Source organism: Episyrphus balteatus, chromosome 1 (genome assembly GCF_945859705.1).
Source record: "Episyrphus balteatus chromosome 1, idEpiBalt1.1, whole genome shotgun sequence".
In the NCBI taxonomy this organism is placed as follows: Eukaryota; Metazoa; Arthropoda; class Insecta; order Diptera; family Syrphidae; genus Episyrphus; species Episyrphus balteatus.
In genome coordinates, this window is record NC_079134.1 from 167,513,137 (window position 1) to 167,540,573 (window position 27,437).

At 28.0% G+C, this 27,437-nt stretch overlaps 1 protein-coding gene across 3 annotated transcripts in view; it reads right to left on the minus strand.

The window, feature by feature from the left end:
* Window positions 1-27,437, minus strand: part of LOC129907718 (protein grainyhead) — a 217,025-nt gene that overhangs the window by 42,528 nt on the left and 147,060 nt on the right. For all 3 annotated transcript variants that reach the window (XM_055984058.1, XM_055984059.1, XM_055984057.1), the window contains exons 2-5: window positions 13,383-13,761; window positions 3,579-3,698; window positions 2,725-3,132; window positions 1,951-2,180 (exon numbers count right to left, since the gene is read on the minus strand). In XM_055984058.1, coding sequence (XP_055840033.1) covers window positions 1,951-2,180; window positions 2,725-3,132; window positions 3,579-3,698; window positions 13,383-13,761 — 1,137 coding nt within the window. The remainder of the gene's footprint in view (window positions 1-1,950; window positions 2,181-2,724; window positions 3,133-3,578; window positions 3,699-13,382; window positions 13,762-27,437) is intronic.

Consider the following 27,437-nt stretch of genomic DNA (forward strand, 5'->3'; position numbering starts at 1 on the left):
TGCATAGAGGTGGTATATAAATGTGCGGTGTGCTCTGATACTTGTCAGCAAAAATGAAGAATCGGTGGCCACACCACACCTTGTAATGGAATTTAATCTAACACTAAAGTTATTGGTTTTTTTTTTTTGTTATAAGAGTCTCTCTTTTGAGATTGAAAATAAGAAATGACATTTTCAAGAATGCAATTCTTTTGTTTTCATTGGAATTTTTTTTAGACTTTCGGACCGATTAAAGTAATAAATCCCCAATTACAACCTTGGTCTTGATTTAAACGGATCTTGTTCAAGTGAGTTATTTTTTTGGCCAATTTGCTAGGAATCTACATTCTTTTGGTCTCAAACAAACAAGCTATAACCAATACTACACAGAAGTCTCGAAGTTAATTCCAAAGAATGTCTTTTGACTCTAAGAGTTGAATGGATTTGTAAAGAGGGTGTTTTTTTCGGCTCCAAATAGAAAACATTTAACCACTTGAAATTTTGCACTGTCGTACTTAATCACGTGTGGCGCTCATTCCAAAGCCGAGTATATGTGTGTTGTATCGATATAGTAAACTCGATATATAAATTACCAATAACATTTTGAGACTAAAGCGCATGCGCGTTTTTTAACAAAAAAATTCCCCCACCAATTGAAATGTGCGCTGCTTGTCTAAAAATGTCTGCCTGTTCGTCTATCTGTCTATATGTGAACCACGACAACGATAGAGGAGAGAGACACGCGTTAACAACGATGACGGTGTTGGCTATAAGCAAAAGTTCGATCAAACACAACAAAAAAAAAACTATATTTTTTTATTTTTTTCTTTATTTTTGTGAAATTGTATATGGGAGTGATGTGGTGTGCACACGCGCGACACGACACACAAAACAAAATGAAAAACACACTTTTGTGGCATAATACACCAGCAGAGTTGTGCTGCTACATATAAGAGTCAATCAATTTTTATCGAGACAAAACTATATTGAATTGAGTAGATTTGGAAAGGGAGATTCGTGAGGGGGGGCACACACAAAACCTTATGTATGTGCTTCAAAAGTGTATTTTATTCGAATTGAAACATGAAACTTCAATCGAAGTGTGATGTATGGGACCGTATATTAGCTTTATGTGTAGTCTATACACGAGGTTAACTACTTGAGATTTTCGATATAAACAGTGCGTAGAATTCTATGAAGCATGCATTTGCAATATTATTTCGTGTCACAAGTCATATAATATTGTTTGGATTTTGATATATGTATAAGAGCAATTTGCGTACATGTTCCTTGGAGAGTAAAAATCTAATGAAATAATTTATGTTAATGTTGCCGACATTTTATTGTAGTTAAATCAGGCCTACACTTTGGTGCACGAGCTAATTGTTGCTTCCGGAAAAAGTTTTTTTAAATAAGGAATTTGAGTGTGACTTTGAAAAAATTGTTGATTTGTCTCAACTCCTACAGATAAAGTATTTTTAATTGATTTATGAACTTGCAATAAGTTGCTTTAAATAATACATTTTTCAACATTTTTTCATTTTAGATTACCGGGTTCAATAATGTCATCCTTTAAAAACTAACCAAAATGAAGTTTTAAGAAGTTTCTGAAAAGACGTACGGAAAAAACACTTTAAAACAAAAGAGTTGATGCTAAAACCTCACAAAATATTTTTAAAGATTTTTTTTTTTTAAATAATTAGGGTCATTTTACTTCACACCTCATTCAAAAACTGTCATTTTAGCCTATTTTTTTAAATAATTCAACAAATACAAAAGAGCTGTTGCACGAACTCGATTTAGCTCTAACAGAAAATTTCATTGCTTCCGTTTGATTTTTTTCAATTTTTTTTGCATAAACTAATTACTACATTTTTCTTCCTTAAAAATTAATTAATGAATAAATGTTTAATACCTATAAACTCTTCAAAAAGAAATAAAAGAAATTGCAAAAAGAAAAAAATTACTTACATTTTTGGTATTTGAATTTTATCGGCATCACTTTGCCGACCAAAATCATGCCATGGCCTTGATCGTGTCGTTCCTGGTGTCCCTGGTGTACCACCACTCAACGATGTTGTTGGACTATTTTGACCACCATGAATGCTAACAGCACGTTGCATGCTACTAACTGAAACTGGTATTGCACCGCTGCTGTCTAATAATGTACCAGGCTGACATAGTTCCGTGTAATCGAATGACTGTTAAAAGGAGTAAAATAAAAAAAATTCAATTGAAGTTTTAATAGAAGATTGATCAAATAAATAATAAAATAGAAAAAAGAAAATCAATTAAAAAACAAAATCTAAAAGGTATTAAAAAATAGAGGAGAAAGGTTAACTAATTGGCTAACTACTCTAAAGAAGAGGGTGTGGTTGTTGTATAGTCATCGTCATCGTTTGTCTTTCTTTCGTTGTACTGTCGTCGTTAGCTGTTATGGTCTTCGTCTTTCGATCGTTTTAGATGATTTAAATCTCTAATTTACTCAGCAAAAACATAAATAAGCACACACAAACTACAATTTTCTTATTTCAATTGCGATCAAAGTGGTGAAATTTTGTTTCGAGTTTTTTTTCTTTTAGTTTTTTATTTAAACATTCAAACACGAAATCAATTAGAATGAATATTTATTTTTTTTTGTTAGTTTATACTTTTGGTTAATTTTTAACTACATTTACAAATTCTAAGAGGAGACAACAAAATCTACTATACTACTTTTTCTCACTATTATAGACAACAACGCACCTGTTGTAAATTATTTTGATCCCTCGGCGTTATAGCATCAGCACCAATACCCGAATCAGGACTTGGTAAATCCACTGTGAGGCCGGCTGCTGTAACAGTTTTTGCATAGACAGGTGTACCATTTTTAGTATGTGATGATGTTGTGAAACGACCCTCATAGGTTGTACCCGGTTGTGGTCCATCACTATCACCATAAACGGTGCGTGTTGCGGGCGCATAGCCACCTTGTCCATCGGCAGCAAAATATTCACGATAATATGGCTCTGAGATGAATGTGGAATTGGGTCCGGTGGCAAGTCGTGTTGTGTACATTCCATAGCTATCTGGTGAGATATATGGTCCAGGGCTGGGGCTGTGTGTGTTAACATTTGATCCACCTGTTACAGAAGAACCTGTCTGATGTGGACCCTGAAGAATTTTTTTTGTTTTTTTTTTTTATTGAAGAGGTGGAAAAAAGGAAGGAATTTGAAGAAAAATTATAAATAAAACAAAAAACACATACAAAATAAGAATAAAGTAAAAAAAAGAGAGACAGTAAAATAAAAATCTGGTTATTATATGAAAAGTGAAATGATTTACTAATGAGATGTTTGAGAGAATTTTTGGTAACCAAATTTTTTTTTTTTTGAGAAATATTGGTCAACAAAATTCCACCACCATCATCACAATTTTTTTTTTTTGTTTACATGTTTATTTGTTCGCATATAAATGGGTTTTTTTTTTAATTTATTTTATTGTTTTTTGTTCCATCAAATTGGAATTCTTCTTAATTTTTGTATGTGCAAATTTTTTGCGAGCAATTAAGCTGACTTTTAAATTTAAAAAAATGGTGTATTATGTGTTGTATGACTTACCTGTAGGTAAATTTGAGTGCCGCCGCTGGCAGCGTACATTGTTTCGTTTGTTGGGCTTCCAGGACTGGGTGGTGGATCTTTAATTTGTATTGATGGCGTAGGTGATTGTACAACAAGTACCTAAAATAAAATAACAATTTTTTGTTGAAAATTTATGGTCAATTTGATTTATTTTCTTAAACTAATTGTATACAATCAAAAATGTTTGTTTTCTTTTTTTATAATTTTGGTTTTGCCTCGCCTTACCTTACCACAAGAGTGAATGTTAATTCAGGTAGCTAATTGAATTAAAATAAATAACAAAGAAGAAATAACTTAGCTACCCACCAAATAAAAAAAAAAGTCATAAAGTTTTAATGTTATCGAGGGTCAATTAGATTGTGATCGGACAAATACATTATCACGTGCCAAATTGTAGACATTATTTCGATAATTGACCTTTGTTTGGTATTTTTTTTGTTTTCTTTTTTTCACTATTGATAGGAGGTTTCTCCCAAAATTAGAGAGAATGTTGAAATTTTTATTACAAATTGGTATTTAATGTACATACATTTTTATTTCAAGTGATTGGAAATTCAAAAAAAGAGAAGAAAAAAAAAATGACAAAAAAAAAATAAACAAAAGAACTGAACTCCGAACTTGATTGATATTATTTTTGGCATAATACAGCTTTGCGGTTTAAAATTTATTTTATTTATTTCTTTTTTTTTATTTGATATGTGGTAAGATTATAACTTGCAGGTGTATAGCCTTGGATAAGGAATAAAAATCGACAAATTGTTGTAAATATAAACCTTTAATACCTACTCAGACTTCATTAAGGAGACAAAAATAAAACTCCATACAATGATTGTTTGTTAAACAATAAAGTCTAATTGAAGAATTTTATTTAAGATAAAAATTTATTGGAATGTAGTAAACAATAAGACAAATATTTCTGAAAACAAAAGAGCTGAAGTCCGAACTTTATGATTGACTTTTTTTACAGTGAAATAAATTTTTCTAATTTTATAAGCTCACTTTAAAGACATATTTGCAATACTTTATTTAATAGAGAACAGAAAATAAGAAATCTATATGTAGTACAATATCAAAAAATGCATGCAACGAATAAAAAAGTGCCCTGTTCGATAACAGGCTTTATTTTCAAATGTTCTACTAACGGGTTGCATGACGTATTATCATTTTTAAAACATTTTCAGCTACGAAGAAGCTTAACTAAAAATATATATTCTGATATGAGGAATTATAAAAATTAACAAAAATTTAACCTTAAACTTTTAATCGTTTTTTGAACCCATATTAAAGCCACAATCTTGGTATAAACACTTAATAAATAAAATATTTTTTGTTTTTGTGTTTTTTTTTTTTTGTTCTCAAATGCAGGAAATGCTCATAATTTCGTCTCTATTAGTGATAAATAAGAATATCAACACAAAAAAAAAAAAAAAACTATGCAAATTTGTATCACGTCTAAATAAAATTTCCAAACTAAATAAATCGAATAAACAAAATCAATTTGACCTTTAGAAAAAAAAAATAACAATAATAAAAAAATTACCATAGACATATTCAAAAAAAAAAAATACTATGTTTTAAAATTTAAAAATTTATTATAAAAAAGTACAATATTGCGCATAAAATGTACGATGATTGACATGCCTACACAAAAATTTACACAAAATAATGCTAATTTTGGTCTAATATTAGTATAATTTTAAGCAATCATATAAGCTTTCAACATTATAACAAACAGTATTTTGTATCCAAAAGTGGGCAGATATTTTATGATCTACAAATGTTAAATTCTTTTTTTAGGGTAGCAACAATAATAATAATAATGTGACAAATTATAAAACAAATTTGAATAAAAATGCATCAACGGTTAATATAAACTTAATGCATTTCACCACTAAGCAAAGCAAATAATAATAAATTCAAAATGTCAAAAGGCGTTTTTAAAAGAATAAAAGAACAAAAACCCAAGTAGAAACAGATAGTAAAAAAAATAACTATTATCAGCTAATTTTGTGTGTCAGACATTTTGGAACTTACTGACCATTAAAAAAATATATTAAAAAAAAAAAAATGTTATAAAAACTTCAAGTGGGTGCAATAAAGATGTTCATACTCTCTCATATTATATTATACCACATCTGTTTGAGTGTATGTGCATAACATCTTAAGGTATATGGATTTTTGTTTTTTATTTTTTTATTGGCTCTCAAGAAACAGAGAGTGAAATCACAAAAACCCATCATCGCCGTTTTATTGTTTAACATTTATTTTATTCTTGTCTCTATTTTTGTTGTTTTCTTCATTATTTGGTTAAAAACAACAGCGAACCATCAATATATCGAAAAATGGTCAAAAAGTGTAAATTAGCTTTATTTTTTTTATTATTTTGAGTGGGGATTTTTTTTTTGTATACAAAATATAAAATACAATGAAGAACAACAACGTAGAGGAGAGATATGGTTTTTTTGGCTAAAAATTAATTAACTAAATTTACGGAAATTTTGCAGATTCAGAGATTTTGCTGTTGAATTTAGAAGATATGTTGGAGATTTTAAATGTCCTTGGTGTTTTTTTGATGTTTCTTGGAATTTCGTGTGCGTTTGTTAAGACTCATCTAATGTTTTATGTTATTTTATATTTATTACATTTTTGTTTTTGTGAGAAGATAAAAGAATACATTCTTTAAGAAAAAAAAACATTAAAGTTCAATTAACATTTTGACTATTGAAACATTAGCCCAATAAGGAGGAAATTAAATACAAATATAGCACCAAATCAATTATGGTTTTTATTCAAATCCGGTTTAAATCATTAATGACTACAAAATATATAGAAATCGAAAGTAAATATCTTTATAGTTAGTAATCGAAACAATTGGAGGTTAATTTTTCTGAACTATTTTGACTATCTCTCTTTTCAGGTTTTTATTTAATTTTTATTTTTTTAAAAAAACCTTCAGAACCTTGATTTTTTTGTTAAAAAATTTAAAATAATAAAGTTCACCTGTATACAGCGGCAGGTTGATAGATTTTATATTTAGATTGCCTTAGAGGCATAAATATAATTCAAATGTGTGCAGACATTGAGACAAGCACGACACAAAAGTGTGAAAATGCGTGATTTCTTTAAGTTTTTTGACGAAGTTATCAGAGTATAATTGAAATTGAAGGTTTTTTGTTTCTATGTGACACAGACCATTTGAAGAATACTCATTAAAATCTAATTGTTAGTAATTTGTGGCACTTTAGGCTACTTGATATATCTTAATACTGGTTTGTATAAAAATAGAAATGAAAACTAGTTTATGAGGTTAGTGGGTTGTTCCACTTTAGTATCATTTGTTAGAAGTCCCCATTTTTTTTTAAATCATATAATTTCTCAGGGCAGAAGAGGGCACTCTAATGTTGTTGCTTGAACTTATCGATGACATTTTTCTTCCTTGTTATTTTAATCCTTCAAAGATTATCAAAAATTCTATTATTTATGATTTAGTTGTGAATAGTTAACTATTTCCCTCTACGCGCTAATTAATAAATTCAAATTCATATTCTAGGAAAAGAACAAAAAAAAACAAAAACAATAAACAACTTTATCTTACGTAGACATGGTCATTTGAATAAATTTATTAACACCATTTTAGACTCACGGTTTTTTAATAAATAATTAAATAAATTAATAAACAATTTTTATGAATCAAAAAATGTGTAAGAACATAAAAGAGAAAAAACATAAATATAACCAGGAAATAATTAATATGTAAAACGCATTTTTGTTTCAGAATTCCCCTTACGCAATGAATTTATATTTTATTTCTACGCAAAAATCTATGTTCATTGTCTTTAAATGGTCATCACAAGTTTCAATTTATCTTATTCCAAGTTAAATTTTTCTTCTATACTTAGTTCGTAGAAAAACACAAAAAAAAATTAAATAAATTAATATTCACTAACTTCGACGACGACGAACAGAGGCAACCACAAATCTATATTAAAATCTTTTTTTGCCATTTATATTGAAAACAAATTAATTCAATTTTGGAGACATTTTAAATTAAATCAATAATTATACAAAAAAAATCAAAAACATTTATTTTAGCAAAAAAGCAAAAATCAATTCCAATATCCTCATATTCAATATTTAAAATGTTAATGATCTGCCTTTATTTTGTTGTTTTTTTTTTCTTATAATTTTTTTTTGAAAGATAAATGCAAATTAAATTATTTACTCTCGCCCACTTGATTTTTTGTTGCTTTTGTTGTTGTTATTAAGAATTATTTAGAATTGTTTAATACTTAAATTATTTTTGTTTTGAATTTTTTTTTATTGGATTGGGATTTTTGAGGTTTCTTTGGTTTGTGACTTAGTAACACATTTTTATTTTTGTTTAATTAATTTTACTTAAGTTGAGATAATTGACAGTTATGGCCAAGTTATAATAATTTTTTTTTCTTAACAGTGACTAATTAATGGGATTATAAATTAAAAATTTGTAGAATAAGTTAATGTCACACCACACCTTAAGTTTTTAGACGTCAGCAATGACGCAAATATTATTTTTAGTTTATTTATCTAAAAATGCAAAATGAATTATATGAAAGGAAATTTAAAGTGTATACATTTTATGATTCGCATGCATAAATTTTTTTTTTTTTACTCTTATTATAAAAAAAAAGAATAATATATCGACGTAGTTTCTAGAATTTGTGCATTTAAAAGCTCAGAAGTGCATTTAACCAAAAGTGTTTCCAAAACATTTAATGATTTGCGATTTTCAAATTTATACAACGGGAAAAATGAAATAAGGGTTTAACATTAAAAAGGAAAGAAGATGACAATACTTCTGATTTTTTCCTTAATTTTAATATTGAAGGTTTTGAATTTGGTTAAGAAGTTTTGTTTGATTTGTGGTGTATATTAAAGAACAATTTTCATGATATGCAGTCTTGGATTTGAAAAGTCGAACAATTCTAATGAATTATTTTAGATTAAATAAAATTTAAGTTTGCATATCAGCTCTTTCGTTTAGTTCAATCCGAATAAAGATATAAACAATAATTATATTCAACAAAAAATGCAAGTTATACTAAGTCAGAATCTATAATGTGAGTACAATCAAAAGTCATAATAATCGAAAATTGGAGTTAACAGTTAAAAGTCTACAAAGTTAAAATCATATATCTGGGTACCTATATCTATATGTATATCTGCTGAGAGTTGTAGTCTACCTTTTTGAGAGTTGATTTTTTACAGAGTTACCAAACATGATAAAAAGTCGGAAAATATGTATTTTCAAGTTGGTTTAACGTTTTAAATGGAGGTAACCCAAATAAAGTGTTAAGTTTGGTGGTTTACTTAAATTTTGTATTTTCCTAATAATAACAAAAATATTAAATGAAAATCATTTATACATAATTTATCAGTTACATATTTCTTAAAAAGTGCAAAAATTTGTTTGTTATTTTCAAAATGCTGATTCTTTTCAAAAATCAAGACCCAACAATTAAGGACTTAAACGAAAATTAATTAAATGATTTTAATGGAGTTTTTAATTTAAACAATATATTATTTGAAATAATAAAATTTGAAGGCAAGTGTTTTTTTATCGTTTTCTATTTATTTGTCTGACCTAGGCCAATACTTATTTCTATGCAAAAAATTGAAAGAATGAATTAGTCGTATCTGGATGTTAACAACATATTTGCATTAATTTTGTCCACAACAACAAAAAAGATTTAATAATATCATAGATATTTTGAAAATAAATTTTTTAATTCTTTTTTAAGTTTAGTGACAATTAAATCTTAAACTCTTAAAAAACCTATTAAAAAACTCTTCTGCGTGGATACAAAAATAAAACAAAAATCGTTGGGTTATCAACTATTTTTTGGAACGAATTTTACATTTTGTGGGTACCTATGTGATTTTTAAAATAAAATAAGTTTAAAAAAAGAAAGAAATATTTTAAGAAAATTTGTTTTGATAAAAGTATAACCCAGGCAATTGAAATCAAGCCGAACTAACAGAAGTTGTTCTATGTCCAATTTTTGTGGCCAACTTTCTCGAATTGTTATTTCTTTTTCTTGGCCTTTGGCAAACATTAAAATGTTCTCTAAAAGGATGTTTAAAATGACTGGTGTTTAAGATTTTATTTAAAGATAGATTTATTTAATTAATTTAAATTTTTGTTCTGTTCCAATTTTTCATATAAAAAGAAATAAAGCAAAACCTAATTTTATTTCAAAAATTATTTTATAAATATGAATTAAAAAAAACACATAAAATAATTTTTTTTAAATATTCATTTACAGATGTTAACTTTATAGTGCATGACTAAATTTCTAATAAGAATTATCTAATACGTATTAAACTAGTCACAAATTAAATCATCTCATCAACGAACTTTGTGTTTTGCATAATAAAATATTTTTTGTTATTATTATTGTTTTACAGGCATTCACAAAAAATGGAATATATTCAAGTGTCAATAATAAATACTTGCTACATAGTTTAATACATTTTATTTGTACAACTTTGAACTTTAATTTTTTATTCAAGTTATTAAAGTGCGAAATGTAAATGAGTTTGTTAACTAACGAAACAATTACAAAGTAACTAGCCCATTACAAAGTAAATCTTTTAGAATTTTAATTTTCTTAATTATTTTATTCTGAGATAAAAAACGTTATTTCAATGAATTTAAAATGTAAAGTTTGAGAGTTACATTTCAAGAAAAAAAAAAACAAGAACAAAATTTGTAAAGTAAAAACATTTTTAAAGTAGGTAACGACAATAAAAATTAAATAATATTAAAGTCAATACAATGTATCATTGCAATCATAATGTACCTACAGGAAGCTTAGAAAAAAATTCTAAAAGCTTTTTCAGGCTCATGAACAAAAAAAGCCATTTCAACTTGGCATTAACATAACATTCTTTGATAAAAAAGTTATCAAAAAATATTGTAGAGTTCGTTTTAACATTTTCTTCATGTCATGATTGTGTAGGCAAGGCATTTCATCAAAACCATTTTTTATATTTGGTTAATGGTGAATAAAAATTTGAGCCATTAATGACTAATAGATACTTTAAATGACTCATTTATACAGACACCTTTCAAAAAAGTTTGTCACCAAACCAAGTTATTGACTCTCCTTGACATTTAAAACTGTATGATAAATGTCATTTATAATCTCAAAAATCCTATTGTTATTTTTTGTATTCGTAAAAAAAAAAGAAATAACTGTAAAATTCTATTGTTAGAAATCTGCAACATTTATAAAGAAATTACTAATCAAATAATTATTATTAACTGATTGAAAATGTAAATTGATTTATTAATAAAAATTCACAATATTTATTCAAGAATTTATTAATATGCAATATATTTGCAAAAAAAGTATGAAAATAACTGAAGAATTTAAAAATAATTTATTTTCCCATTTTTAACAAGTTTCTGACTAAAATTCTCTCAAACAAGAAAATTGATTTGAACTTCACAAGGTTAATATTTCATTCTCCGTTAAATATACATACAAGTATATATTTATCTGTTAAGCAGTCAAAATAATTTGTCTGATTCCATTCATAATATTTTTTTTTCTTTTTGTGTTGATTTAATGTTTCTATCCCAAAATGACCTAACAATTACCTATAAACAGTTCCTTAATCACAATGTAAGCTTATATGTTGTATAGTGTCTATATGTATATATACAATCAATCAATCAAAAATTTAACCGACAATAGAACAGAAAAAAAATACAACTAACAAAAAAAAAGGCAATTTCCTGTAGAAAACAAAAGAGTTGAGCAACGAACTTGGCAGCATGAGAGGCAAAACACACCCACCACAAACGCGAGTTAATATATTTTTTTTTTTGATGTTTAAAAAGATTTGTTTGGATCCGGCAAACCTTTTTATAATCCTAATGTTAAGTTTTTTTTCACAAACCTTTCATATATATCCTATTAATTTTGAATGGTTTTGATTTTTTGTGTTAAAATGGTAGGTAATCCAGGAGATTTTGGGTTGTAAATTTTTTTATAACACTTTTTATTTTATTGGTTGATTGTTGAACACTTGGTATGTTATTTATAACTTTTTTGTTGTTGTTTAAATAAATTAATAAATTTTAATATCACTATGAACTTTGCACTAAAAACCGAGATATTATTTTTTGGAAAAATAATTCACGCGCCAAAATATCAATTTAAATTATATAAAAAAAAATTACCGATCACCGGATTGTTAAATAAATTAAATTTGAAAAAATAAAAATAAATATCTACACACGTGTTGGTCTGAATTATTTGTTGTTTTACTTTTTTTGGTAAATAGGCGCTAAGTATACGAAATCTTTGGAACAAAAATAAATAATTTTCTGTCGTTTGTGTGTTCTCTGTGGTAATCCAAAATCACATTCGACTGATAAGGTTAGACAGGAAAAAAATAAAACTAAAACAATCTAACCGCACATTTAAAAAAAATGATCAAAAGCTTTTCATGAATTTTAACGTTTCCTCATCGAGTTCGATAAAAAATTACAAAAAAAAAATAAAATCTCTGAAAATCTGACAAGATCGTAATTCGTAATTTAATTTTCTTGTTCTTCTGAGATATTTTCTTATTCAGTCGACCGACCTTGTTCCGTCAGCGTTTTGTGACAGACTAAAATCAGGTATGGAAATGTTTATATCTTGAGGTGTATACCACTTCTTCTTATTGTCTTGTCGTCGTTTTTTTCTTATAATCGAAACGAACTTGATTGCGCACTTTGGGAGCGCACAACAACAACCACTTTTAAGATCGACAACAACACGACAACGATATGAGGGTAACTTTTGTGGTTGTATCTGTTTGAAATTGGGGTGAATAAAGAGACTTTAAGTGGACTGAGAGTGCGCAGTTTCTCAATCAAACCAGCTAACTGTTAAGGGAAGAAAAGAATGGTCTTTCCTTCGAAAATGCAAAAATACCCAAAAATCTTGGGGAAACCCAATTCGATTCACCAATCGAACATTCAAGTTTTTTAGTTCGATTTGCAACATGTTTGATTGTAACTTCCAACTCGAACTCAACCAAAAACTTCCACCAATACACTCATAAAACAGATATTGTAACAAGGGAAGGTTAAGAAAAATAATGATACAATCATTGTGTATAGCCACCACCAACCAACAACGACACGAGTAATGAGACCCTCATTACCTGCGAGTGAGACAGAGAGCTGCTTCTAGTAATGAGGTAAAATATATAATTTCCGAGTTGCTTGCGCATGCCAATACATATATAACTTTGGTATAACAGTTAAAACCACTTGATGGTTTCCCAGCCAGCCAATAGAAAGAGCACAGTGCAACTCACACATTAGCAATATTGGAAGCGCAATACCATCTAACTTTCTATGCAGTTTTCTATCTTTTGTGCAAAAGAGCGACGACAAGACGACTGGACTGGTCTTAGGAGAGTCTTATGATAGTGGTTAATTAGAGGGAAACAAAAAGACAGTTTGTGATGGAAGAAAAAAAAGACAACACATGCCACAACCCTCCGGATATGACAATTAATATTTTTGTTCATTTTTGTTTAATTTTTTTCTGCTGCTGCTGTTGGTTGTTGTTGATAATTTTTTTTCTTTTTTGTTGTTGCGGCAATGCTCTTTCTCTCTTTCAAAGTGTGCAAGTGTGTGTGTAATGTCATTTCTTCATAAATAAGGAGGTGGTAAGGTAAGGTAAAAGCATCTCCCAAGCAAAGTTGAAATGAAAAATTTTTATCAATCGAACTCACCTTTTGACTGTGTCCACCAGCGCCGTTGTTGCCATTGCTACTGTTGTTGTTGTTGTTGTTATTATTATTGCCAGCACCGTTATTGCCACCACATTTTGGATCCTTTCGCAGATCTTCGGGTTCACGTTTAATGCTAATTGCTTGATGCTGCTGCTGTTGTTGTTGTTGTTGCTGTTGTTGTTGGCGATGTTGATCGGTGGTTACAACAACAGCTGTTGCAGCGCCAGCTACCGATGATTGTGATGTTGTCGTAGTTGACGCCGATGATGTTGATGATGGGTGTGAACCTAGCAATAGGCCTTGTATTTCATTTTGCGATAGGCCAGATACATCTAGAGGTGTGGTCTGTCCGTTTAATTTGTTTGATGTAGTGGGGGCACTGTGAATGAAAAAAAAAAAATACAAAATGAGTAAAAAAAAAAAACAAAATTGTTATTAATGTTTTGTAAATAGAAAACTGTCAGGGGGTATTTTTGTTGTTGTTGTTGTTTTGTGTTATTATGGTTTGGTGCACTTGTGCACATCGAAAATAGAAATATTCAATTGGCAATTCAATTATGTTTCATGATTATATTAGCAAGTAGCACCAAACATGGATGGAACGGTCGTGGTCGATCGTCGTCGTCGACGTTGTTGTTTTTTTTTTTGGTGTTTTTGTTGTTGTTTGTATTCCGACTGTGTGGAATGAATCAATTTGACTTTTTTTTTGTTTTGTTATCTTGTGGTGTATAATATTGAGAGAGAAAACATCACGAAATGCACTTTTTGATTTGAAAAGTCAAACGATTCTAGTGAATTATTGAAGAATGAATAAAGTTCAAGTTTGCATGTCAGCTCTTTTGTTTATTTTTACTCCCAATATAGTAACAGATGGGGAGAGAATAATTGTATTGAATCTTGAATAAAAATAATACAGGTTACAATGTGAGGATTCATATTAAAAGAAGTAACATCACAAGTCAGCGAGCAGAGAATTGGAGGAACAGTTAATAGACCACAGAAACCATGTTGAGAGTATAATTGTGATAGAAGGAAGGTAGTAGGTAGATCTGGCATTAAATTGTTGACGCGTGCTTACAATTTTCTTTAGGATGATTGATTTTTTTGTTCTCTTTCATGTTGATATTTTGTTATTGTTCTGGTGTAATTGTTTTGGTTTTGTTAAACAAACTATTCAAATTCGAAAAAAAAAATAAGACAAAATGTAAGACATTAAGATGAAGTTATTGAGTGTTGATGTGATTTTGTGGTTAACCACAGTGATTATCTTCGGTGGGTGCTGCTTTGAGTTTGTATATGGGCCTTTTTGCAGTCGGTATACTGAGTCAATTTATGATTTATGAGGCAACAAATGTAAGAAAGATGGAGTTCTGTTTTTTTTTTTGTACCAACGAAAATCAAGTATTATTATGATTCTAAAATAAGTTTTTATTGATTCATTGTATTTTAGATTTTGTGGAATTCCAATGCAGCCTAAGGATATTTTTTTTTAATTTTTTCAGGCCACTACATACATAATTTTCTAATAAAACATAAACATAAATTTTAAACGTTTTATAATTTTTTCCAATAGAAACAAATTTTTTTCTTAAAATGGTGTAGAAGTAGGACATAAAGGGGAGGGTTGTATGTAGGAGCCCTACCATTCTAACGCAGAGTGACAAACATTATCATTGGAAGAGTTCAATGAGTGTAGAAATTTTTTTTAGTTCATATATTGAATAAATTCCAACACAAGTGAGTTAAATTGAAGATTTTCATATTCTCTAGATTGTAAATAAATTTTTATTACAACAATTATAAAAAGTTACTTGATTGAGTTTTCTTTAAGTTATCGTTTTATTTTCATTCTTCTTTTGAAAATAACTATACTATCACGTTTTCCAACGAAATGCAATTTTGGGCATCTTTATGATTGAAATTGAAATCACAATAAAACTATGGAATTATGTCCATCAAAAAAATGTTAACACTTATCGGATCGTTTTCAGTAATTGGTCACTTTTCTTATATCGATCCAACGCAACCAATAATTATTATAAAACACTAGATATTTTCAAGTGTTTATATTTTGTCAAAGTTTCAAGTGGACTTTTACCCATTTTTATTAAAATTTAGACATTTAAAGTTAACACATAACTCTTTAATAAATATGGGATTTTCTTCGGTATGTTTATTTTAAAGTGAAATTTTAACTTATGGTTCATGTAATCAATTTTTTTTATGAAGCTTAAAAAAATTTGAAAAACAAAGTTGGACTGTATTGAAAAACTTTTTGAGCTTTCGCTTCTAGATAGAAGTGCTGGTTAATTTAAATTATCAAAAAAAGAAAATAAATCTCAGTCAAATCGAAATTCCCTGTCCCTTATCAGTTCCTCATTCCTTTAAAAACAAAACGGAAAAAAGCAAAGCAAAATTTTAATGATTTAGGCCCAGTTCTATTAAAATTAATATTAAAATTAAATTCCAGTTAATTAAACTGTTTTTGGTAAGTTGCCTTTTAGCAAAGTGATCAAATTTTGATACAAGTTCGTTTAGGGCATTTTTATTTGTAGATGTGTTTACAGAGCAATTGTTGGAAACAGGTGTTAGACAAATCTCAACTGTTAACTGATTTAATATGTCTATATAATTTTTTCCAGTTTGTGGAATCGAAAGAAGAGTTCTTTTGATAAGTTTTTTCCAACACTTTATGTAACTATAAAAAGCAATTGGTTGAAAGAACAAGGATCTCTTGCATTGAAATGCAACCATTCAAGTGAATTACGTTGACAAAATTTATCAATCAAGCTCACATAGTTACTCATTTTACAAACTTTTTGAAACTCAAGCAGTACACAATGAAATCAATATAGCCAATCTTAAACAATTGTAATACTGTACTTCATTAAAATTTAATTAAAATTAGAAGAAATATGTCTGAAAAATTGAGATATACGATGCACCCAAGGTGCGCCCACGTAGAAAAGCTAGTTTCTCTATAAATTGAAGGAAAGAATTCATACTTTTTTTTATACATATTTTTCAAAAATATTGTTAAAGCTCATAGTTCCTAAATTTCGTTTTGTGAATCCAAATGTGGAAGGTTTTTAGGACAAGTGTTCAATAAGACACCAAAATAGTAGCAGAATCAATAGATCCATGTACATTAGGGAGTTCGTTATTTACCTAGTTTTTTTTTTCGAAAAACTGAAAAAAACATGCATGCCCTGACTAAACCCCTGGTTCTAGAAAAATGATTTATACCTTTTTGAAAACGTTGTTTAATGCGTAGACAAGAAACTCATCAAAACTGACTTAAGTCTTTATCTAAAAAAATGGCCTCATTGGTCAACACATACCTATTTTAAATGAGAAAAAACTTTAACCCTCTTGGGGAGCCATCTAGTGTCAAAATAAAAATCTGAAAAAATTAGAGGAATTTTTTTTTTATTATTTAGAAACAGTTTTTCCACTTAGAAACTTGATTCAAAAATTACGAACGCCCTAATGTACATATTTCATGCAGACCCTTGGTATACTAAAAATCTACTAAAGTTCTAAATGAGTAGTTGTAAAAGTTCAAGACTTCCATTTAAAAAATACTTAAAAAAAATATAACACAAAATAAAAAGAAAACTCTTTGTCATATGTTATATTAATGAACAAATTACCAAACCTAAAAATATTTTATTGAACAAGCAAATCTTTGGAATTTTATATCACCACATAGATAAAAAATTTAACTTTTTTGAAAGTTGTCCCCCGAAATAAGTTAAGCAATTTTATTACAAACCTTTTTTATTAAATGCAGGTGTCTTACAATAATAACCAGAACTTTGGGTGCATAACTGGAATTGTCTTGTTATTATCCGATTATGACATATTTTTAACTTAATCTCTTACAAGAAACAAAAGTTTATAAGCTTGAAGGTACAAAGAATTTTTTTTAGAAACCGAAAAATACAATCAAGTTCTTTGTATCAAATTCTTTAAGAATTTAATAGAAGAAAAACTTAGTTCTTTATTTAAAAATTTTCATGTATATCGGATAATCTTCCTCCATAAGCCATTTCGTTTGCATCATATCCATTAACTTCAACTAAATGCACACATAAATCTAAGCCATTCAAAATTTGCATGACAACTCAGGTGGCGGCTTTAATGAAGTCAAACTTATCTTAATCTTTTTCAAAAAAAAAAAAATAAAAATAAAAAAACATTTGGCACAAACCCACTGGTTTACAACTCCATCTAGATAAAACAATTCACTTATATTGCATTATCCCTAAAAAAAAAATATTTACTAAACAACTTTTTGCAGAAAAAAAACCATAACCAGTCATAACAAAAAGTTACTGTCTTTATTCTCTCGCAATTAAATCGACCACACACTGACTCTTATAATCCAAATCGAAACTAAACAACAACAACAACAAACAAAAATGCTTATAATACCCAAATAAAAATATCAGCCAAAATATCTAAAAGCTAATTAAAATTATTTACCAAAGTGAAATAAAACATATTGCAGGCAGCACCTTTCAATTGTGCATATAGTTTGTGCTATTTTTTTTATTATTGTTTTTTTTTGAGTTTTTTATCAGTTTGTTGGTTGGCGCGCAAAAGTCCTAAAGTAGAAGGTATTAAATTAGGTTTATTGTTTAGTTAGGAGGTTAGTGCCCCAGGAAGTTATTCAATTTACAGAAGAAACAAAAAAAAAAAAATCACCACCACCTGATCTCGTAGACCAGTATCTCACGCGAAATTATTATTTCTATTTTTATTTTATGAATTTTTGGGCCATTAACATAAGACCACCGTGGTTGTTACTATTAGCTGCTACTGGATGCTGGTGCTATAGGTACTAACTGCTTATCGACTAACTACCGTTTTTTTTCTTATTATTATTCAACGGTTTATCTATCTCAAGACTTGCTATAGTGCATGTTTGAATTAAATTCACCAAATTGGCATTTTTGCATGCAGAATTTATATTTAATTAAATATAAGCTCTAGTATCAATAAGACCTCTGCGATTGTCGTTTATGTAAAAGTCTTATAGAAGTACACTTGAGTATTTTAACTGTATTTATATTGGCCCCCTGTTGTGCCCTACTGTCTATTATATTGTTTTATATTTTTAAATTGGTTTTGGCGATAAACATCATAATCGAAGTACCTTCTTATTCGTTCGATAGATATAATAATATTATGGATTTTCATTGGGAAATATTTTATTTAGATTTATACTGATTGAGATTAATTGAACATAAGCTCCCAGTCTCAACCTCAACCCAATCAAGGTCGGTAAAGCAAGGAGGTGGTTTTTAATTTCAATTAAGTTTTTAATCTAATTTTGATCACGATAGTGCGATATAGCCGTGCCACACGTGGTTTATGTTAACTCTACACTTTGCCATGACAAATCATTTGACATCGAAAAGTGATTTGTTTGAATAGAGATAATGGAAATAATGTAAGCCAACAGGTCGAATGGACTAGATTAATTAAGGTGTTAAATAGCTAAGGGCTAGAAGAATTGTAACTTATTTTACAGAGAAAAGTACATATGTAAAACTATTCAGTCAAAAAATACAAATGCTTTTCTTTTATTTTTTGACAAACGATGCCAACATTTATTAAAGTTACAAAAATTACTACGTTACTTAAAAGAATATGCAAAAAACCGATTTTAAGTCTTAATATCCACCAAGTTTTAATATTTTGCAAAATGTCAATATTCTTAAAATACACAAATAATCCTTTTTTGACAACTTCTTTCGGATAGCGGCGATAATATTGTGAAGGAAAAGGCATATAAATGAGCACTTTTTTAGGATAAATTTTCAATAACATTGGTTTTTTTCTAATGTACGAGTATATTGCCTTCGAAATCACGTTAAAAAAAAATTAGAATGGATACGTTTTTGACGTATGATTTTTCAAAGTTTTTTTTGAATTTATTATAAAATTTTAGTTAAATTAAATGCACGACTGGGTCGCACGAACTTGCTCTTAGAGTTAAAGTTGCTTAAATTTTAAGACTTTTATATAGAAATTTGGAAAATGTAGGTACATACTATCTATATAGGTACAAAAAAAAAAAATATTAAATTCGTTTAAAAAATAATATCTGAAATCAAATTACCCTCTAAAACAAGTATGCATTTTTGATTGATATATCAAGATGCATTTTTAGAAAAAAAAATTCAAAGTCTTTAGAGCCGTTTTTAAAAAAAAAAACTAATTTTTTATAAATAATTTTTTGGAAAAAAAGTTTTAAAATAAAATTGGTATGTCATTTTGTAGAAATCACTAATCAACATCTAAAACCAAAATTAAAAAAAAAATTCAATGTCCCGTTTTCGAAAATTTGATTTTTCAAAAAAAAAAATTTTCAAAATTTTTTTTTTTTTTAATTTTATTTTTGGCTTATATTAAAATTATATATACATAAATGCTTCTTCACAAAAAGTTTCGTTGAAATCGAATAAGCAGTATCAGAAATAATCGGATTAAAAAAAAAAAACGGTTCTATGGCAGGTACCGTTAATAATGATTTTCAAAAAAAAATTTTAATTAAAAGATAGACCTTGTTTTAAAACTTACATTTGAATTTTTTAAATAAAATCGTTGGAGCCATTTTTGAGCAATTTCAACTTTACAAAATCGGTATATGTTAAGTATAGTATACCGTTATTTTTGGTCCAAAAAAATTAATTCCAAAAACCCCTCTGGAGAGACTCCAAAAAATGCTACTTACCAAGTTTGAAGTCAATCGGTCCATCCGTTTAGGCTTTAGCTCCTTATACAGACAGACAGACAGACAGACAGACGGACTTCCGGGTCCCACTTTTTTGGTATTCTCTACCATTGTAATGTCATGGAAAAATTTTATCTCAACTATTTTTTTTTACGAATGCATAACTTGATATAATAGTACCTTTATCGCAAGTAAAAACATTTTGTAAAGGATTTAATTTTCTACAAAAAGTTCCTTCAAATTCAGCTTGCTTTTCAAGTAGACAAAAACTCGAAAAGTAACAAAAAGAGCCAAAATTTTATAATTTTACGAGAATATTCATATCTTTTTAACTTATTTATACATAAATTAATTGGAATACACATAAAATACTTAAAACATCGAGTAACGGAAACATTTTTAATTTTTCTTTGAGTACCGAAGAATTTTTTTGTCAGAAATTTTCTTAAAAAAATCGATTTTTTTAAAAATGTTTTCATTCACTGAGGTGTTTGGTTCTTCTGTTCTTAGTTGGAAAAACAAAGACAAAAACTATAAAAAATCATACCTCAAAAACCTATTTTTAAAATGTACCTAATTTTTGAGTTTCCTGGGTTAAAATCTTTACGAAAAGTATAACAGGACTTGGTGTCCAAATTTTTTCTTTTGCTAGATGGAATAAGTTTTTGAAACGCGTTGCTTTTATACAAAAATATTAAATTAAATGTTGTGATAAAAATATTCAATAAAAATTTAAATTTATTTTATAAAATTAATTTTTTCATTTTTCTTTATTTTAAAAATTGACAACACCACAAATAGAAGGAAAATTACACTTTCCCATTTTCTGGATTTACACTTTCGAGACCAAATGCTAAAAAGTTTAAATACATTGAGTCTAAGATTTGAACAAGCTGAAAGAATAATTTTAATAGGCTTATTTGTCATACACAAAATTTAATCGTAAAATCCGAGGAAGCATTCAGTCAAAAATACCGTCTTGGATAAAATACAGTAAGATCAATAAATAATTTAATCTGGTATGGTCATTTACAAAGGACACCCCAGTTCAAAAGGCAATATCAGATTTTTGTTCTTGTAAAGTAAGCAAATTTTGTATGTAGACTGTTGGACTTAAATTTGTATTCAGTAAATGGATCTTCGTTTTTATCTACAATATTTATAATAGGTATTGAGGACAAATAATTTGAGGATTTTAGGCTAAATGATAATGTTGCACAAAATCAGAAAATCTGATATTTGCTTGCGTATATAGATTTCAATATACAAAAAACGTCAGCTTAAACAACTTAACTTGAGCAACACTTCTATTAATAGACTAAAAATAAACCAATTTCATTGGAATTCTCATAAATTTTAATTTGTGAATATTTCCGTTCAATTATAAACCGGAATCTATGTATAAGGCATTTTAAAAACCTCATCTTTGTCTAAACCACCTTTAAACAACAACAACAACAACATCCCCGATAAAATGTCATTCCATTCAAAAAAATTAAAAATGAAACTTCAATTAGTTCTTCTTCATTCCAAAAGTCAAATACTTTAAGTTGGTATAAGAGACAAGACATTTTGTCGACTGTCATAGCCATTAAGACAAGTGATTCATTTTCACCCAAGCGCCGCCGTCGGTTGGTCGTCACAGGTTGCAAATCCGTTACCACCGCCACCGCCTTTTCAATGGTCTTCATGCAGTAATGAATTCTCTTCATTACGTTACACTTAAAAATCAATTTGATTGCAATCACCATGCAAACATATTTTCATTTCAAAAAGATAATCAAGACGACCAAAGACGACGACGATGATGGCGATTTGCAATGATGATGTTGATGATGACGACGGTGAAGACATTGTTGCATTAAGCCCACGGAATGTCATCAACTTTGTTGCCAACCAAAAGTTTCAAATTCAAAGAAAAGAAAGAGAAAAAGAAATCAACAACATTCACCGTATCAATACAACTGTAGTATTGCATCAGTGCGTATACATTCATTCCTTTTAATAATCCCGGATTAATGAAATTGATTCTAGCCTTCTCTCTGGCGGAGAAAACTATAAAAATCCGATCATCATGATGACATAGACATGATGTTGATAGTATTTTGAAAATAAAAATTAAAAATACTCTGAGAGTTTCCTTGCCTTTTGCCTTTGAAAATGATCCTTGATTCATTAAAATACTCGATTGTTTGTGTATGTATTTGTGTTAAAAGCAATGATATGATGATGGTGTCAACCCCTTCCATTCGGAAATAAATTATAAATCTGTCAGTTTGGATTAAAAAGCGGGACTCTGAGTTGGAATTTTGTATTTTGTTTGTTTTGTTCTGATTTTTCCTCTTACATCGTCAGAGAGTCGACTTAAGTTTTTCTTCTCTTTAACACAAAACCAATCTTCACATGAAAATTTACAGAATTTTATATGCAAAATACCCTCACCAGAAGAAGGTAAAATGATATTAAAAGATCCAAATTTCTTACCTACTGCGGATCTTACACAAATTTGTCACAAGATAAACATCGAAAAAAGCTAAAGAACCGAATAAGAAGAAGAAGAAAGAAAAGATTGTGCCTCTTGATCAGATCAGATAAAGAAGGTTATTTTTTTTTATTTTTGGATTTTTTTTTTTGAGCAAACGATGATACTGTGTGTCAACATGAATCCTTAAGATAGCAATCTATACGAAAATTTGTTACCTTTTTTGCATATATCGTTTGTGAGAAGAAGAATTATTATAGTGAGAGCAAAATGAAGTGGGATGTGTTTATTGTGTGATAACAAATAAACGAATATATTTTTTTGAATGAATGTCTTGGAGGTTCAAATTTCTGTAGCGCATAAAAAGGTCACAAATTTAACTGAATTTTTTCCTAAGTTTTGAAAAAATTGTTTATAGAATAATTTAAATTTTAAGACAAAATAGTTTTTAAACATTTTTGTTGACACCAATCTTTTTCTGACAAAAAACGATCGTTTCGGGTGTTACACTCAAAATTTAATGAATTTATGTGACTAAATTGATTCACATAAATGTATCTGCTTAAGATTTGTTGAATTATGTCTATTTCTTCTTTTCGTACAAAACAAGAAATATAAAATTGTTTCGGGTGTGACATATTTTTCGATTTGCTCTAAACAGTAGAAAAATCTGTATGGAGTTGTTAAAAAAAATATTTTTATTTTTTTTGATTAAAAGCAGGTGCTTTTAGGTTGAATTACAAAACATAAACATGTACAAACATATGTATGTTCCCTCATAACTTCTAAACTACTTATCATAATTTGATGAATGAGGCATCGCTAAAAGCGCTTTAATTGTCCGCTTGTTATAAGTTCCATAAAGTTTTGTTATATGAAGAATTTTAGCGGCAGTAATCAAGAATTGTCCGGATCTTAGTTTTAAAACTTTTTTTTTTTTACCAAACTGTGTGTATGTTCCCTCATAACTTCTAAGTTACTTATTATAATTTGATAAATGATCACTCTTTAAAAGCGTTTTGTTTATCCACCTGTTATAGGTTATATAAAATTTTCTAATATGAGGAAAAATTCATGTTCTGTCCGGATTTTAGTGTTGGAACTTATTTTTTACTAAACTGAGGTTAAGCACAAATTTATATACGAATTTAAGACTTAAGATGGTTTTTTTCCCAATAAAATTAGATTTTTAATACTTGCAAGATCTTAAATTTAAAACAACAACAAACTAGTTACTATAAATAACAAAATGTTGTTTCCTATTAAAAATTTTTAACAACCATCATGGGCGCTTAGCTTCAATTAAATGTTATTTGCATTCGAATCGATTTATTACGGATAGATTTTCTGTAATTTATTGTAAATTGAGTTAAACATGCCCACAGGGTTTTTATTGTTGTTTAAACTTCTGCAGGTGCAGATTCAATATGTGTAAATAGACGTTCATTTATTATTATCATTAGATACGCTTAATTATTAAAGATTGCTGATTTTGTAACAGTAAAATTGACGTTAGATTGATTTTATTCATTTAAACATATAGTTAAATGATTTGTATTTGCATCTGCAAGAAATTTCTGTAATTTAAGTTATTTATAAATAAACTAGTTTTTTTCTTTTTTTTTTCTTAGAAATTATTAAAATTGTTATTTTTCCTTTTTTCTATAGTTTTAATTAAATAAATAATTTTTTTAGACCTCAAACTGCACCTGCATTACGGATGAACCTTTTTCCCATTATCATTTTTATATTTGTTGTAATCAAAAGGTACAAAACCAAACAAATTCCCAGTCACTTATGACAAAAAAAAAAAAAAAACACCTATACAAAAGAATCATAACTTCTTCATATTCCACACTCTAATCTAAGGACAATAATTCGATTTGTTTGATTGCAATAAATTTTCAAATTATGACACTCGTTTCAAATTTCGATTATGTATAAACTATCATCCTATTATTTTCGTTTTCCACTATTTTTTTGTTCATCTCTTTTTTTTGTTGTTAAAGTTAACCCTGTGACATTGATATCGAAAAAAAAAGGATCTTCTTAACAGGGGGTCACAGGTAAAGGCCAGACTCTCTATTACAACGAAGAAGACGAAGAAAAAAAACTACACACAAAATTGGTATTAATTCCAATCCATGCGTAAGTCTTTAATTTATTGACATGATCTTCAATCCCCAGATACACTCGCTTCATCTCCGAGAGAGATATACGAAAAGATACAAACACTCGCACTTCTTTCAATCCAATTGCCTTTTGTTAAATCTCTTGGAGTTGATTTTCACATCTTCTTCTTCTTTTTTCTTTACAAAGATTTTGTTATTTTTTTTATTTTTAATGGAATCGACACCTTTTGATTGGACTTCGATTGGTTGAATTGAATTTCGATTCACCCTGAACTGTAAAAAAAAAAAAAAAAATTATGATGACGATGATTCACTCAGGCAATTCTCAAAATGATCATCATAAAATGGAAGTAAAAAAAAATATTCAATCTGCACTCAGAAAAAGCACTCAAAATCACAATTTGTTTGGTGGCAAAAAAAAATTCAATAAAAAAAAAAAAAAAAAAATCACTAAATCCGCAGACAAATATATAAATTTCTACGAACAAAACTTTTATTACCTCCACGGGAAGTTAAATAAAATATACCAAGAAGAAGAAAAAAAAAAAACTTCAAGGTTACGTAATATATAAAATTTTTTTTTGATTGTTTGTTTATTTTTTGTAAGTTTTATTCTTTTATATTTTGTATCTCTTGTGTCGCATATTATTGGTTGATGCTCGTGTCTCATCTCATATAAATAAGATGAGAAGAATAATTGTTATGTGTTCTTGGACGGTAGATTAAGGTTTTTTTAAGATAAAAATTCATTACCACTTAAGCAGAGTCGGATTAATATTATAAGTCACAGAAAATTGTTTTCGAGGCCCTTAACTTTTTGATAAAAAGCCAATATTGAATACAAACAAGGAAAATAGTAAAAAGAATCATAGCGATGAAACCTCAATTTAAAAATCTATGTCGTCAAGTTTCAAAAGTAAGAGATCATCTTGAAGTGCTTGCGTTTCAAAAAACGTGACGTCATAAATGTCTTTGACTCCGGTTTCGAATTTGGAACATTAAAATCAATTAAAAATGTAGATTTTGGTTCAGCGATATAGCTATTAAATATTTAAGTTGTCAAAAAAAAAAAAATTAAAGAAATAGGTATCATAACAAAAGTTCTGAAAGTATGTTTAACTAATTTGGTACTTTTTGAGTCTTGTTTTCAAAAGTTTTGATTTCATTGACTACGAACCTAAATACCTAAATAAAATTAAACTAAATTTCTAAATTATATTCTGTTTTAAAATTTAAAATACACTTTTAAATAAAGTTAAAAGGTTAAAGTTGCTTAGAATCTAAAAGATTTTCTTGTAAAAATGACAGAAAAATAATGTTAATTTAATGTTATAAGAAATGTAAAAATAAAATTTGTTTTTAATGGTTTTAATCTCTGAGTGAATCACGCCATTATTTTTACTATACAACAAAAAAAAAAAAAAAACATTTCAAATTGTTGGAGCCATTTATTTTTTTTGTATACAAAATATTCGTATATTAAAAAAAAAAAATATTATGCCATTCAGATAAAATAATTAATCGACATTAAAAAACAAAGCTTCATATAAATTCACTTACGGGTTTTCAAAAAAAAAAAGATTTTTCGAAATAAATTGATATTTTTTAAATTTATTTGCAAGTTAATGAAAAATGAGGAAAATTTAATGAGAGCTTAATGACGGATGAAAAAATATATATTTTTCATATAAAAAGTATAGAGATCGGACCCACATCTTTTGCATTCTTTGTCAAAATTGCTATATCATGTCTGATTGATATCTCGATTAGGATTTTTTTAACGAATCCTAAATTTTGTCCCAAAGTACCTATATTGCAAAAAAAAATTATTCGACTCTGAAGAAATTGTCTGTATTTGAAGTGAAATATCGTGGAGACTATTGCGTTCACAAAAAAAGAATTTTATTATGAAATTATGCGATATTTTATATGATAAAGGCAAATTTGCATTTTAGACAATTTTTCAACACTCGAGTTCGGATGCTCATTGAACTTATCTGCCTCTGAGGAACCGACAAAGTTACTGAACAAGAGTTGTCTAGTAAACCAAAATCCCCCCTACCTTTTTGGTGGAAAATTTCAATAATTGACACAATTGATTTTCAACGTTTCGAAACCCTATACAACTTTTTTACACAAAGCATTTCTCTAAAAGAGAATCTAAATATATCTAGGCCTATGAAGCCATAGATCCGTTACTGTACAGTAAAGAGTATATTTTTTCAAGTTCACACTCCAAGTTATACGATCGCATTGTATTATACTATAACACTGTTACAAGAAGCACGTAGGTAAATTTTCGGACTCAGTTTTTAATGTCATAAATGTGGACATTTAAAACCTAAACAAAATATCATCAAGAGATTTAATTACTTTTGACACACATGCATTAAAGGTATATGAAGGCAATGGTATAACTATTCTTCACTTCCGCAATGTAAATTGATGTTTAGGGTAAAGGTAAAGTGCTATAGCCATGATAATAAATTTTCGGAAACTCAAAGAAATATATTTCTTGGAAGCATGAAACGCTTAGTGTCACAAGGTAAATTTTTGACTCTTTTTTATTTTATTAAGTTTTAAAACCTTTTTCTTAAATTAAAATCAAGATAAAAATAAACAGTTTTAATGTTAATTTTAAGAAGATTATCAATTTATAAGAAAATCGATTTAAAGGAAAATCTTTATTTTAGAAA